This window comes from Pempheris klunzingeri, chromosome 13, assembly GCF_042242105.1.
Source record: "Pempheris klunzingeri isolate RE-2024b chromosome 13, fPemKlu1.hap1, whole genome shotgun sequence".
In the NCBI taxonomy this organism is placed as follows: domain Eukaryota; kingdom Metazoa; phylum Chordata; class Actinopteri; order Acropomatiformes; family Pempheridae; genus Pempheris; species Pempheris klunzingeri.
The window spans coordinates 16,981,375-16,995,527 of record NC_092024.1 but is presented as its reverse complement, the minus strand read 5'-3'; the positions used below and the strand labels follow the sequence as shown (position 1 = coordinate 16,995,527).

At 41.1% G+C, this 14,153-nt stretch overlaps 3 protein-coding genes across 3 annotated transcripts; 2 read left to right on the top strand and 1 right to left on the bottom strand.

The window, feature by feature from the left end:
• Positions 1-2,974: 2,974 nt before the first annotated feature.
• On the top strand, positions 2,975-7,096 carry LOC139212322 (rab GTPase-activating protein 1-like). Its single transcript, XM_070842846.1, has 8 exons — positions 2,975-3,085; positions 3,780-3,860; positions 4,042-4,152; positions 4,561-4,665; positions 4,749-4,832; positions 4,972-5,043; positions 5,350-5,616; positions 6,552-7,096. The coding sequence occupies exons 1-8, from the start codon at positions 2,975-2,977 to the stop codon at positions 6,783-6,785; spliced, it is 1,065 nt and encodes a 354-aa protein (XP_070698947.1). The 3' UTR covers positions 6,786-7,096.
• A 376-nt stretch (positions 7,097-7,472) lies between these two features.
• On the top strand, positions 7,473-10,291 carry ebi3 (Epstein-Barr virus induced 3). The gene is made up of 6 exons (XM_070842932.1): positions 7,473-7,575; positions 8,137-8,251; positions 8,386-8,485; positions 8,742-8,859; positions 9,044-9,207; positions 9,985-10,291. Exons 1-6 carry the CDS (start codon positions 7,473-7,475, stop codon positions 10,138-10,140), a joined length of 756 nt encoding a protein of 251 aa, XP_070699033.1. The 3' UTR covers positions 10,141-10,291.
• Positions 10,292-10,565: 274 nt separating this feature from the next.
• Positions 10,566-13,119, bottom strand: odf3l2a (outer dense fiber of sperm tails 3-like 2a). The gene is made up of 6 exons (XM_070842992.1): positions 13,060-13,119; positions 12,935-13,016; positions 12,428-12,538; positions 12,152-12,274; positions 11,110-11,251; positions 10,566-10,911 (listed from the first exon to the last, which is right to left on the bottom strand). Exons 1-6 carry the CDS (start codon positions 13,117-13,119, stop codon positions 10,566-10,568), a joined length of 864 nt encoding a protein of 287 aa, XP_070699093.1.
• Positions 13,120-14,153: the final 1,034 nt, after the last annotated feature.

Here is a 14,153-nt window from a genome sequence, read left to right as displayed (position 1 = left end):
TTTGAGTCATGAATTAAATAAAACAAAATAACTTAATGATTAACTTAATGAATAACTTAAAGATTTTCCTTAAAGTTTTCTGAATGTAACAGTGTAATTAAGTAGTAATCATAGGTAGAATAGGAATGTCCTTGAAAGAAAGTTTAAACCCTAATACATATTTACAGGTTCACATTTTTGTGAGCACTGACTAAAAAAAAAACTCTGTGTGTTACACTAGAAATTAATGAGGATTAATTAATTAGACGCGTAATTGAGCAGTCTTTATTATTTATTTTCCCTATATTTAGGACCAAATTACATTAATCCAGCTATAGGTGTTGCTTGGTCTTTCCAGTCTGACTATATCTGGTTACACAATACAGAGTCTGAAAAGGACCACCAGCTCCTCCCCCCTAGTTTCTGTTATTTTCTGTTTCTGTTAGTTTCCCCTCCTCCCCTGTGCTGATGTTAAGTGGAAGTTTCAAATGCTAGCCTGAGAAAACCCCCCCCAGCTTACTGTACATGAGGGCTAACAGTTTTTCTATTTGGTGTTGTCGTTTGCCAACTATAGAAACTATTAATGGAACTTTTTTTTTTTTGGTCTAGAGGAAACACGTGAGGACGAGAGCATTTCCTGTGCAACAATAATATGAGGGAGTCTAGTTTTAGTCTCATAGAAAAAAAAATCGAACAGAAAAGTCTGAATTTTGTTTGCTTGCATTTTCACGTCTGGTTAATCATAATGAAACTGAACTACTAAAAGGAGGTTGGTTCTGCAGTGTCTTCCATTTAAGTGGCCGTATTTAACTTTTTCATGTTTACAGATTGAGATGGATGAAAAAGAAAGAAAGCATCAGACTTCAGAGATGTTGTAGGCAGAAGTTAAATATACAGGATCATTTACCATACTCTGTTGATCTTTATGCTTAAGTTTTGTATCTTATAAGCCATTATACCTGCTATACAGTACAGTAACAAGATGCAGTGTTATTCCACAGTATATGCCTGAGGCTATATATTTTTAGTATTGTAGTTTTTGTGAGGGCTGTCAGGGTTTAAGTGTGTTTTACTGAGTTTGTACCAAATGCAAGTCTTCCATTCTCTTCAATGATCCTTCCATCTTGATTTTGATTATAATACAACAGAAGAAGAGATTGGAAATGTACATTTGTTACAGGAAATTCACGTTAAAATTGTCCTTAAATTTACCAAAAATGTGGAAAAATGGTATCAATACAGTTATATTTAGTATAACAGATTCAAGGTTATTACTTAAAAGAAATAGAAGATATTTGTTCAGTATATTCTCACACCACATTGCCTCCACTGAGCTGTGAGATTTGTTATCACATCTCCTAACTTTCCTCACCTCACATCCCCTTGTTGTTCAGAAGTGTGTGCTAAACTATCCATTGTCCACTCAGCATTAATTTGTGCTGCCACATATTAATTATACTCACTCAACAAATGTGGTCCACATATTTTTGTGAAAGAGGTTTCGTTTTCGTGTGGTTCTGTGACGACCAGTTTGTTGCACCACTCAGAGCACCACTGCTGTATCAGAAATATTTCTAAGTTCCTTTTTCTTGTTCTGACTGTTGAAAATTGTATTTTTCAGATTTTTCTGTATGAAACTAGAATAAGTTTTGGTATACCCTGATACAGCGAGAAAACTCCACCAAGTTTCACAAAATGTTCCTTTTTTTTTGAAGAGGAATAAATGTTTATATCTGCCTGGACTTTTTTGTCTGTCTTGACTTACATGACTCAGGCAAGAGATGCACAGGGTGTTGTAATCACAGTTTCTGGTAAAAAAAAAAAAAAAAAGAAATGACAGCAGCATGTGTTGAGAAACTACAGAGGTACACAAATAAGAACTTAAGCAAAATCAGACAGAAGTGAGACATAGCTACACTGAAGAAAGTGAAGTGAAACTTGGAAAGAAATGAAACCAATCTGTTGTCAGACAGACAAGCAAATTAAACGAGTGATTTCAGGTCAAATGGAGAAATTAAGAGAAGTTGCACAAATGAGGTGAGAATAAAGGGAAAAACTGGGTGTCATTTACAGGCAAGGTGCTGAATCCTCTGTGTTAAGTTACATTCATGCTTTGGTATTCTACCGCTTTACCTGCTGGACCCGTTTGCAGTCCTGTCAGACAGCTCAGCCCATAACGGCAATAGAAGGACACACCAACTCCCTGGGGGAGAAATATCACAAATACCATGTCATTTACTCCTTCCTGCTACATCAGTGGTGTTTAGTTAGCAGTCAGGTGGCTTCACACAGCATCTGTGTCAGGTAGGGTAGGGAGTGAGCAAAAGAATGGAGGAAAATGGATGAAATAAGCCTGAATCAAGCACGTGACTTGATTTATTTGAGAGGTGGGGATCATAAATAGGTGTGTGTGTGTGTGTGCCTGTGTGTGGGGTGGGAAGTGTGAGAGAGCGAAAACAGGTGAGGTGATATGAAAGGTGAGCACTTGAGTGGGTGTGTCCAAGGCTGTCGTTCTTTCACACACACTCTCATGTAAACCCTGTTGAACCTGTTACTGCCCATACACCCATAACACACACACTCCTTCACCTGACACTGTGTGCAAGTGGCTCTGACTGCTACTTACTAGGTGTCGGTGTGTTGAGGTGTAGCTGCACTTTACCTGCCGGAGTATCTCTCTGTTATTCACCTTTGGACTATAAACAGAGTTCCTTTGTGTCGGGACGGCCTGGACTTTGTCCTGATATTTCCTGTTCATACTCACATGCCGGACTGACTTCACGCAGCAAGTAAAAACAAGACGACAACATCTTGCTGAGCTCACTTTACATCTCTATCATCTCTCTTATCTTCGCTCAAGTCATACTCACAGTGTGTCCAACACTGCTGGTGGATATTCTCAATTTCTCTGATTTGAAATTGGAAGCTTCACCTACATCGGCTGTGAGTGCTTGTGTGAGTGTTAGCAGCTCACAGGGCTGCATATCAGAGCAAGATGATGGAGGAGGTGTCCATCATGATGGCATATGATGCCCACGTTATGGACCGGATGAGCGAAGAGGAGGTCCTGGCCTGTCTGGTGGCTGAAACGGAACCTAAATTCACAGTAAGACTCGCTGTTGCATGTATAAATAAGATTCCACTTACTATCCAGGCACTTTTAGAGCACCACAACTAATAACAGCAACTAAGCCACAAAGATCAACTAACTATTAATCAGATCCAAAACCATTATGTGATTTTAGTACTGGTAGGGTTACTATAAGGTTACCACTTTTTCTAAAAATCTAAATAAATAATGGTTAATTTTCACTTTAGCTTTATGGAAAACTTGAGGGAGCATGAGAGAGAATAAAAAGAAAGATAACACTCTAAAAACCTAAATGTGTACAATATTTCATATACTGACTAGCGGCAATAAGTAATATAACAGACTGCACTCTCTACCACTAAAGCATTCCTCTGCATGACAGATACGTAATTTGAGATGGAGAGAAATGAATTGTGATTGCTCATTTTAGATATCTGAGATAGGGAAATTGTCGTTTGAGCCTTTAAGAGAATCCTCCCCTCCATTATTATTCCCTCGTATTATCGTGAAATGATCATTCCCCCATGCGCGGAGCTCTGTCTTATCTTGTTCTTATTTTGTCTTGATCTCTTCTCGGGGCATGGTCTTGATTGGTCGCGCTCATGCAGCATCCGGCACCAGATCTGTTTGGAGGAGATAGCTTTCTTCAGCTCAGTCAAATATGACATTACTGTATTTTATTAGCCTTGGCTCTCTCTCCCCTCCTCAGGTTCCAACGAAGAAAGCTAAACTGAAGGAAAGCCGGCTTCAGATAATGGAGGATGAGGAAGAGCCTTTGGACAAATACCTGGTCAGAAATCACTTTCACTTTCTTCTTTGAAGCTCAACCTCAACTTTATCCCAACTTGATATATTATATTTCTGAAAGCTACATTTTCTTTTTCTCTCTCCCTCTTTAAAATAACCTGATTCCCCAATTCGGCGCTCTGCTGTGTGCCACAGGCTCTGATAGATTTCTCTGTGTCTTGCAGAGGGAGAACCAACGGCTCCAGCAGGCCAGCCTCCGCCTGGAGCAGGAGAACGACAACCTCGCCCACAGGCTCATCACCAGCAAAGTCGCCCTGAGGAACGCTCTGGACAAGGTAGAGCTGCTGGCTGGCTGCCCCTCACAAAAAGGGTGAAAGGGCATGAATTAAAAAAATGCAAACTCACCTGCCAAAGGTCATTACTCAGACAGTCTTAACATCTGGAGTACCCTCGCAGGAGAAACCTTAATAAAACTTTTACATTTCCAGCATTACAATAGCAACTCAGCCTGCAGTTATGCATGAGCACAGAGTGTCAACGGGTCTTTCCTTGAATTCCTTAAAAATATGATTAAGATTGATCATCTCTACATCAGAATGCTTCAGGATTTGGTCGAGCCGTTTCATGAAAGAATTACAAATCTAACATCTAAACGCTGCTTCATCAAGTTTTCTAACTTGGTCACAAATGCAAACACGTACATTCATTCATTCATTCATATCAAATAATATGATAATTTGCAGGCAGAAGACAGAGTGGACGAACTCACCAAAGACCTTCTACAGACCAGGCGTCGACAGCAGGCCACAGAGGAGGAGAAAAGGGGGAAGGAGGAGGAAGCTGCAATGGTAGGATCCTTAATATGTGTGACCTCACAGTCATTTTAAGTGCAGTGCAATTGCTAACCCTAACCCTAACCCTTCTCTTATAGTTGAAGGAAGTGTTTCGGAGAGAGCTGGAGAAGGCTGAGCAGGAGGTCACAAGGTCGTCGGGTATCATTGCAGACTACAAACAGGTACAGAGGATCAATGATTGACTCTGAAACATCAAAGTTAGATAATTTGGATTTAAGAAATACTGTAGGCTTCATACAGAAGATATTAAAACATAATGCTGTGATGCTTAATGATGTTGATGTTCTCTTTTCTGCTCAGATCTGCTCTCAGCTGACGAACCGTCTGGAGAGGCAGCAGGACGCCCACAGAGAGGAGTTAGATTCCCTTGAGGTGAGAAAAGCGCTTCTCCTGTGGAACTGCTCTGCTGTCATCCTTCCTACTTTTATCTCTCCTATTACCTCTGTCATGCTTTGACTCGAGCACCATGCTGCAGGAGATCATTTTGTAAACCTTTCTAAAAGTCTGTTCACCCATTTCAAAAATTGTTAGTGCCTCAGTAGCTTAATGTTTCTCATTACAGTTCATTTAAAACAGCAGGTGTCAGTGGTTTTTAATGGCTGGATGTTGTATTTGGACCAGCAAAGTCTTAATTCCTTCTCACATTCTGCCTGTTACGTTCATTCTCCACCTTCGCAGAGTGCAGTGAGGTCTTGCGCACGCTGTCAACACATCGTAGAATCAGGTGAACCATCCGCCACAGCTCTGAGGTCTCAAACAGCTGCCGCGTTAGAAGGCCACGGGATCCCTGAACCGGGACGGGATGATGACCGTGATGGCCCCAGAAAAGCAGAGCAGAGGAGAGACGACCAGGAGAAGGAGTCCCTCAAGGCCCAGATCAGGGAGCTGGAACAGGAGTTGGTCCAGACCAAACTCCAGATGGTGGAGGCCAAATGCAAAATCCAGGTGAGACCATCAAACCATCACACAGCGAATCACACTACAGGATTCTGACACACAATACACAAACAAGACTTGGGAATCATGTAAAATCCAGGTCAAGTCAGCTGATCAAGCGATGTCACTTACCAGAATTTAAATGTAACTTCAAACATACACAGAGTGACAAGTACTTGTGGGTACTTTCCTGCATATACTCATTTCATTTTCTGGCCACTAACTGAAGAACCTAATTATTTCAACCATCTGCCCAACTTAAATTTAGTGAGGATAGATCAACTTCAACTGTATAAGGGTACTATACAGTTAGACCTATGAGACCCCACTGATGTGAAGCATCTTTATTAAATGATGGTCCATATGAAGACAGGAATAGAAAAAAATAGAAATAGGACAGGATTCCCCTTAGTCCAGACACTCAGTGGTGGTGAAAGAACTGCATTCAAGGACTGATTGGCTAAAAGCACATAATTGCTGCATTTAAGTGCTTGAAAAACATATTTAAAATGAATTGCACTGCTTTGAAATGCATTATTCCAGAAGTAGTATTTCAAAGTACTTGAATCATATATACATTAATTATGCTTCCCATGCTACACCATTGATTAGTCATGTTGTAAAGTATGCCTTAGTCAGTCTGAATATAAACACAACTGCAGAGGTTTTATTAGGTACACTAACTGGATTGATTATAATTTGAAAGACCTTGCCACAGTGGTACAGTAGTAGTATTCAAGAACACTTAAAATAAGTATACTAATAGTTTATAATAGCCTACTTGACCGCGAAGTTACCCAATTCTTCATTTTTTAGTTTTCAGAGAAATACAGTAATATTAACAGTATGGTTGGACAAATATGGACTGAAATGAACTTGTTATAAAGTTTGACATTTCCCTGCTGCATTTCTCACATTTCTTCCTTTGTGTTATCCTCATGCAGGACCTGGAGCACCAGAGAGGAATCCTGGCCAACAATCTTCAGGAAGCAAAGAACAGTTGGATCAGTAAGGCCTTCACCTCCCTGACGACCTCCAGCAGAGGGGGGCTTCACAGTATTAGCACGCCCGGAGATGGAGCTCCCACCGTGGGCTGGAACCTCCACAGCAGCTCGCTCTCTGCATGGAACGCCAAGAAGCTATCGTGGCTTCACAGAGACAACCGTGAAAACGTGTGATAGCTCGGACTGTGAATGTGCAGGTCGCATGACAGTGGACACAAAGGAAGGATCCAACTTGTGTTTTTTAAAGAATGTATTCAATCCTGTAGCTGCTTTCTCGGGTGTTTGCACACTAGAGGGCTGTCTAGAGCAAACGATCAGCAGAGGAGAGTCCCTGAGAGCTCACACAGGTGCTTTCAGCCATGTACTCTCCTGCCTGTTCATCACTTTCTACCCACTGTTTACACTGATGAAGTTCTTTTTATTCTTGTGAACCAAATCCATGTGCCATGTGAATTTTGTATATAATTATTTTATTTGTTAACAATTTAAACACAATATTAAAGCACGTCTGACTCTGACTTCTTGTGTATGACATAAGGAAACATGACGCATCACCAGAGACACCATGTAAAACGGTTCTTTCTGAAGGAGGTTTTCCAGTGATACACCACACTGCTGTTCCTCTTTCAGAATGACAACGTCGGCTTTTAAAGTGCTGATCGGCTGCTGCTCAAACACACAGAAAAGAGTGAGCAGTGGGCTGTAACTCAGCTTGTTATCTGTGAACTTTGATATGCAGGATAGAGCAGACGACTAGCGCAGGAAACAGAGCGGTGGTGGTCAACATCTTGTGATAGTTTATTTTAATATTTATAAATACAAACTACACTCAGGTAATCATTTCTCCTGGCTGAAGACTCGATGGCTGCGATGACTGGCGGTGTGTGTGTCACTGTGGTCCTTCTTATGTGTGTTGTTGGAGGCCAAGCGCTGGACCTCCTGAGGGCAGCTGCAACATCACAGAGTGAGTATGTGTGTGTGTGTGTGTGTGTGTGTGTGTGTGTGTGTGTGTGTGTGTGTGTGTGTGTGTGTGTGTGTGTGTGTGTGTGTGTGTGTGTGTGTGTGTGTGTGCGCGCGCGCTTTCAACAAGAATCCAAATCAGGAAACTCTTTTCTACTACTTTTTTCTACAATGTCTCAAATGCTTTGCTGCTGTTTTTAAGGCTTCTGATGTTCTGCTCTATTAGTCAATAATAATGATTTTATTGAAAAGTAATAGATTTTCAAAAATGATGATAATCTGTCAGTGATGATACTATTACAGACTTAAAATCACACCCCTTTAGATGTTTTCTTCCAGCCTGACAGGTTGTAGAGTCCTTTTATCTGCATTATGCCATTATTTTTGATTCTTTATTTGGTTATTTTTTCCTTTTTTGAGGTAATTTATATTTTATTGATTTTATCTAATACTTTTTACTTGTGGCAAGCAAGCAAACACATAAAAGCAAAAAACTGATATTTGCTCTATTTTATGCTCTGCTCACGTTGGACAGTATGTGATCAAGTGTAATTTACCCCCTCAGATCCTCCCTCCCCTCCCACAGTGCATTGTTGGTGTCCAAGCTACCCAAACAAGACTCTTTGCTCCTGGCTTGAACCCTCTCACTCCTCACCAACACACTACGTTGCCACCTGCAGGTACCAAACAACAGCCCCCCCCTCCCTCCTGTGTGCTGACCCCAAAACCTCTGACACCTTTTTGTACAACAGCCTCCAGTTGTAAAGCATCATTAAGTGGCTCATTTATATGTGTGTGTAAATGTGTTTGTCAGTGAGAGACACAGACAGTCCATCACCGAGCAGTGCCATCTCATCCAACCTGGCTCTTTGTCCACTGCTCTGGTTTCAGCATCGCCATCCTCGTCTGAACGGGTATCAACCTCCCTTTGCAGCAGATAGACACTACAGTTTTATATTTGTCCAAAAAAAAAGCTGTTTGTGTGCAAAAGTTAGGGATGTGTCTTCATTTATTGACGTTTTTTTTGAGACATTAAATACACTGCAGTAATAATCTATTTAAAAAAAACATACAAACAAAATAATCTATACAAAATATGCATAAAAAGCTCATTTATATCATCAAGCATCACATATAATCCTGTATCTTTTCTTTTTTTTTTTTTTCTAGCTGTGGCACTGCCACCTTCCCAACCTGAAGCTTCTCACTGACTACATTATCAACGTGACAGCAGTTTACGCTGGAGGCAGCAGCTCCTATCTATCAAGTTTCATGTTGGAGGATATAGGTGAGAGCTGGAAATATAAATAGTCCAAATCTAAAAATGTAGACACAGTAATGAATGTTTGGAGAGATTGAAATTCAGGTATTGACAGACACTTGAACTTGATATGACAATGTAATGGATGATGTAAAGACTAAGATTTGTTTGTCTTTCATTTTCGTTTCTTTGCGGTTCTTTCTCTCTGTAGTGAAACCAGATCCTCCTGTAGATGTCCGGGTTTCCCCTCTTAATGTCAGAAACCTGTTGGCGGAGTGGTCTCCTCCCCCCACTTGGACTAACTTGGACATCTTACCCCTAAAATACCAGATACTGTACCAGTGGGAAAACAGGGGCATCCCAAAGTCTGTCAATGTAAGAATAATCTTTATGAGTGATAGTGCAACAGCAGCCGCAATGTGATTTAAAACAAACTCTACATTTTACACATGCACAGATACCACATGTGAAAATGCTGAAAATTACACAAGCTTTTCAGGAGACCTCAGAAACCTCAGAAAGTCCCTTCATCTCGGAAACCTTTTTCTTTTCAGACAAATTATTATCATCATTGACATCATGTTGTAGTTGTTAGTAGCAGTAGTAGTATTTATCTGTCTAATTTTATCTTAATTTGAAACAAGAATATTTGACACAGTAGCTTAATAATAAATGTTAATGTGTCTAGTTTTGTAAAAAAAATTTCATTGCAGATTATTTTAAAAATGACAAATGTTGATCGGAAAGAAGTTTGTCTCATATGTTCAAATGTTAAAGGAATAGTTTGACATTTTAGGATTTACACTTATTCACTTTGGCATTAATTTGTGAGCTTTAGAGGTGCTGGTGGGCAGATTTATAATTCACCTTCAAAAAGAGCCAGATTAGCTACTTCCCCCTGTTTACAGCCTTAAAGCTAAGATAGCCAACCAAGTCTTGGCTGCAGTTTCACATCACAAGGACCAAGTAGTACCAATCGTCTCATCTAAGTCTTAACAACAAATCAAATAACTGTATCTCTGAAAATGTCAAACTATTCCTTTAAATCAACCCATTCAGATAGAGTCATTGTGCTGTATTTTGAAACTTCAGATATCAAATTAATATGAATATATTTTTAAAAACAACATATCAAACACTTTCATCCTCCAGCTGGGTCCATTTGAGAGCACCAAGGTTGAGCTGAAGGGGCTGACCCCAGGAAGGCCCTACCTGTTCCAGGTGTGTGCGAAGGAGCTGCTGGGACTGGGCGAGTGCAGCGACTGGAGCTCACCTGTCAAAATCACCATACCGAGAGCACAACTGTAGACACTGCTGCTCACTACCTGTTTTATTTACTTACTGCTCTCCTTTTAAAGCTACCAGTGATGTAAAACTGAAGAGCAGACAAACAGGTTGTTTTTAACTGCACGAGCAATGCAAGCAATAATTATTAATAATTTATTTTATTTATAAAGGAATAAATGGATGTTATCTGTACAGTGTACAATCACAATTTCCTGTGAAAATGTCATAGTATTTGTTGTAAAACACTGTTTGTGTTGGTTGAGTCATTTGTCTTTGGATGATATTGTAACTATGCTAAAATACAGTGATCATTAGTCAAGGTGTTAAGTGTTTATGACCTGTTCTGAGCCCTTTTATGAAACATGTTACTCTCTGTTTATCATTCTGTGGCAGCTCCACATTTATCTGAAAAATGTAATAAAAACAAGGCATCTGTATTGAATGAGTCAGTCAATTACATCCACTACGAGTGGGGTGACAAACTCAGAGTGTCTGACACCCAGAGTGCAGGACGGCGGTTTGGGGAGGTGCATGTGAAACTTCTCTGGGCTGTACGTGCCGGGGCCGGGGATAGCAGAGGAGTGAACAGGCCTCTTAGTCCGGCTCTGCATGGAGAAGGAGGGCTGGCGCTGGCGGTAAACGTCCGGGTTGATGCTGTTATACTTCGCCGGTCCGGGGCTCATGGCGAAATCTTCAGCAGGAGCTCCGACCTTCCTCCGGCTTGAGAAGCTGTAGCTGGCACTAGAGGGTTTATTAGGAGCCTGGCTGCCCAACAGAGTAGGAAGACTGTAACTGGACAGAAGAAACCAACATGTGTATTCAGACTACAGCAACACCATGTCTGATTTGAATAACCATTTTTCTCAATACTTCCCAAAATCCCAAACAAAGCCCATTCATTCCCACTGAAGATGATCTTCAAAAACATGTAGCAAGGATCTTTTATGTGAGACTGACTCAAAATAAAGTATTATTTCCTGCTGCCTTCACCTGTTGGGTGCTGGTACAGCATCCACAGAGCGGAATCGGGTGCGGGCGCCGATGGTGTAGGATGGAGGTCTTTGGTGAGCATTGAGAGGTGGAGCCTTCTCCGGGCTGTAGGCCCCCGGCCCTGGAGTCTGGTACAGCTCACCTGTGAACATTTGATTAGTAATGTTTTCTTTTCGTTATCAACTTTATCAAAATCACAAAATCTCTGCATGCCTGAATATGTTTGAGGTGTGTAAGAAGTCTGCTGATCTTTTGATTTATTGGCGAGAAACTACAAGCAAAAACAGAGTTTGGGCTATTTTGGGCAGACTAGTGGAAAGAACATGTTATTTTACTACACGTAGTCTATATATTTCTCCTAGATTGATATCTATAAAGAATGTTTTCTTAAAATGAGTTTTTTTCTCACATCTAGATCTAGAAATCTCCACTTCAGTACACTTACATACACCAGTTTGTCCAGTTTTATTCCTATTTATATACTGAAGGTTTTTACAGAGAGGTTTGTTCACATTATATATACGTTATATCATTCATTGCCTGATTAATATGATATTTTATTCCTAATAACATTGAGAAATTGATTCTTTATGGCTGTTGACAGTAGCTTATGATTTATAGAGTGATTTAGAAAAAAAAAGATATTTAGAATTTACTCTAAAAAACTAACTGTAAAAACTGTACTTTAAAAACACCTTTGGCTCTAATCTGCCAACAAAATGAAACAATTTTGAAATGCAAATGAGTGCGTATTCAATTAGGTAATACCTCATTTGCATATCCAAACATAACACTTCAGAAAACTAGTAAAAGAAAAAAATTATGTTAATGTACAGTAATGTATAATGTATCTCTCCTTATGAAAATCCCTTCTTTGCCTAATTATCTGAACGTATGTGCTTGCTCATGGTGTTTTATTCATCAGTTGAGCTACTCTCTGTGGTCCACTGACTGGATAATTTACCCAGCATCTGTGTACACACAAAGCTTGCACATATACCTGGTGAAGGTAAACTAGCAATAACCATCACTTTTCCATCACCTTTATTCCCCGTGCGCCTTCCTCTGCCCAAAATGGAGTAGGAAGGGGTTTCCATCCGACCAAACCGGGTGAGCTTGGCGTCAATGTGGTACCTCGGTCCTGGGCTGGAGTCCACACAGACCACTAAAGAAAGCACAAAGCACGAACAATCATCCAAAGGCACCTTTAGACGTCATATAACGGGGATATTTTGCATTAAAAAGTTAGCAAAAGATTAAGGCTCTATATGAGTTAACGTGGGTGAACTGCAGAACACACGGATACACAACAACTCACTGGCACTGCTCATGCGGCTGTGGAAGGAGTAGGCAGGGCTGCTGGGCTTGGTGTAGTCATGGTTGATGTATCCAACTGTAGGGGGCAGAGCGTAGCGCCCAGGGCCCGGGCCTGACAATGACAGGAGGAAGAGCAGGAGGAGGCGGAGGAGGACGAGGAGGAGGAGGAGGACAGTGATGAAAATGATGCAACAGATTCAGCTCTGAGCAGCAGTATAGCACTCCCACCGCTCTTTGGCTCAGGCTGTATTGTCTCTGATGAGTTCCATATGGGGCTCTTTGACTTATTTTCTATGGTTATGCATTTTAACGTTCTTCCTCTGCTTGTTTGGGAATGGACTCTAAACAAAGTAGAAATCTCAGACGAGAGTGAAGCAATGGCTGCAAAATGCTGTGAGAGATTTCATAGCAAAAGCAGTTCAGCTATAATACAGTCCATGTGGATGCACACACACACACACACACACACACACACACATGCACACACAAACACATTTCTCAAACTGACCTCTTTCTCGAGCGGAGATTATCGGCCGTTTCTTCACCACCTCCTGCATACTCTCCCAGCCTCTCTCTTCTTCCTTCTCCCTCTGTCCTCTTCTCTCCCTCTTTGGATCCTCTGTGCCTTTAGACACTTTTTTTGTATGCGACTCTCTCCAGGTAATCCGCGGCCTCCTGGGCTGAATTATGCATGCCTATGAGGTGAGGAAACCCTATCTTGACCGAGGTCCTGGGTACACCTCAACCTGCTCTCCACCTCCTTTTCCCCAAGGTCCCCTCAGGACAAAAAGGTTTTCAGAAACAGGGCCAAGAAGTTGACCTTGTCAAGACTAAAAAGAGGTGATTGTTTGGGCAAAATCAGCTCTGAGGCTGCTTCTGTACAGCTAGTCGTGCACTGAACATATGTATTCAGAGAGAAAGTGCCTTGTTTAAGTAAAGTACTGCAACAATAATCATGTCAGTGGCATGTAATGTAGTTCATTTGTCACCCTATTCCGAGGCATTAAGTTACTACAACTGAACTGCAGTATGTGTGGTGAACCTCTCAACTACTGCTGTAACTAATAGCATCTCAGTGCACATGCTATTAAAAATGAAAAGACTTAGATTGATCTTCTGTTGCAAGTGGATATTTGACAAGCTCATCGTGGACGGCTAGGCATTAAAGTTTGACCAGGTTTTTGGAAAATATAGTAGCAAGATCTGTAAATGTTTCGTTGCTTGCCAATGTAGCTGGGAAGTTTAGTCAGGTGATGTAACAGTATGCCAAGCCAGATAGCTTCCTCCAGGAAAGAAAACAAACAACTCAGTAACTACTTAAAGGTTAGCGGCCTAAAAACATTGAGAGAAGTCTGGAACATCCCAATAGTAGGCTGCTTCGACTGCATATTTCAGAGAGGCCCTGAGGAGAATTCACTTTTGGCAAATATAAAGATGTTTGCTTTCCAGTGTGAGAAACTCAGGTAGAACCCCCCCCTCTTGCCCTCCCATTCATCTAATTCCATCCCTGAGGTAACTAAAGCCTTTAAAGCAGAGCCACGACCAAGTTAAGGCCCACACTGGTTAAATATTAAGCACCGGTGACTCTGAGCGGTCACAGGCTCAGTAATAAGACTCTGCTGTGTCACCAGCAGGAGATGAACCCGCTATGCTGGTGGGCACTGACAGGAAATACAGCCACTGTCTTAGGTTTCCCTGATAAACAGTGAGATGACGCAGCAAGCAGT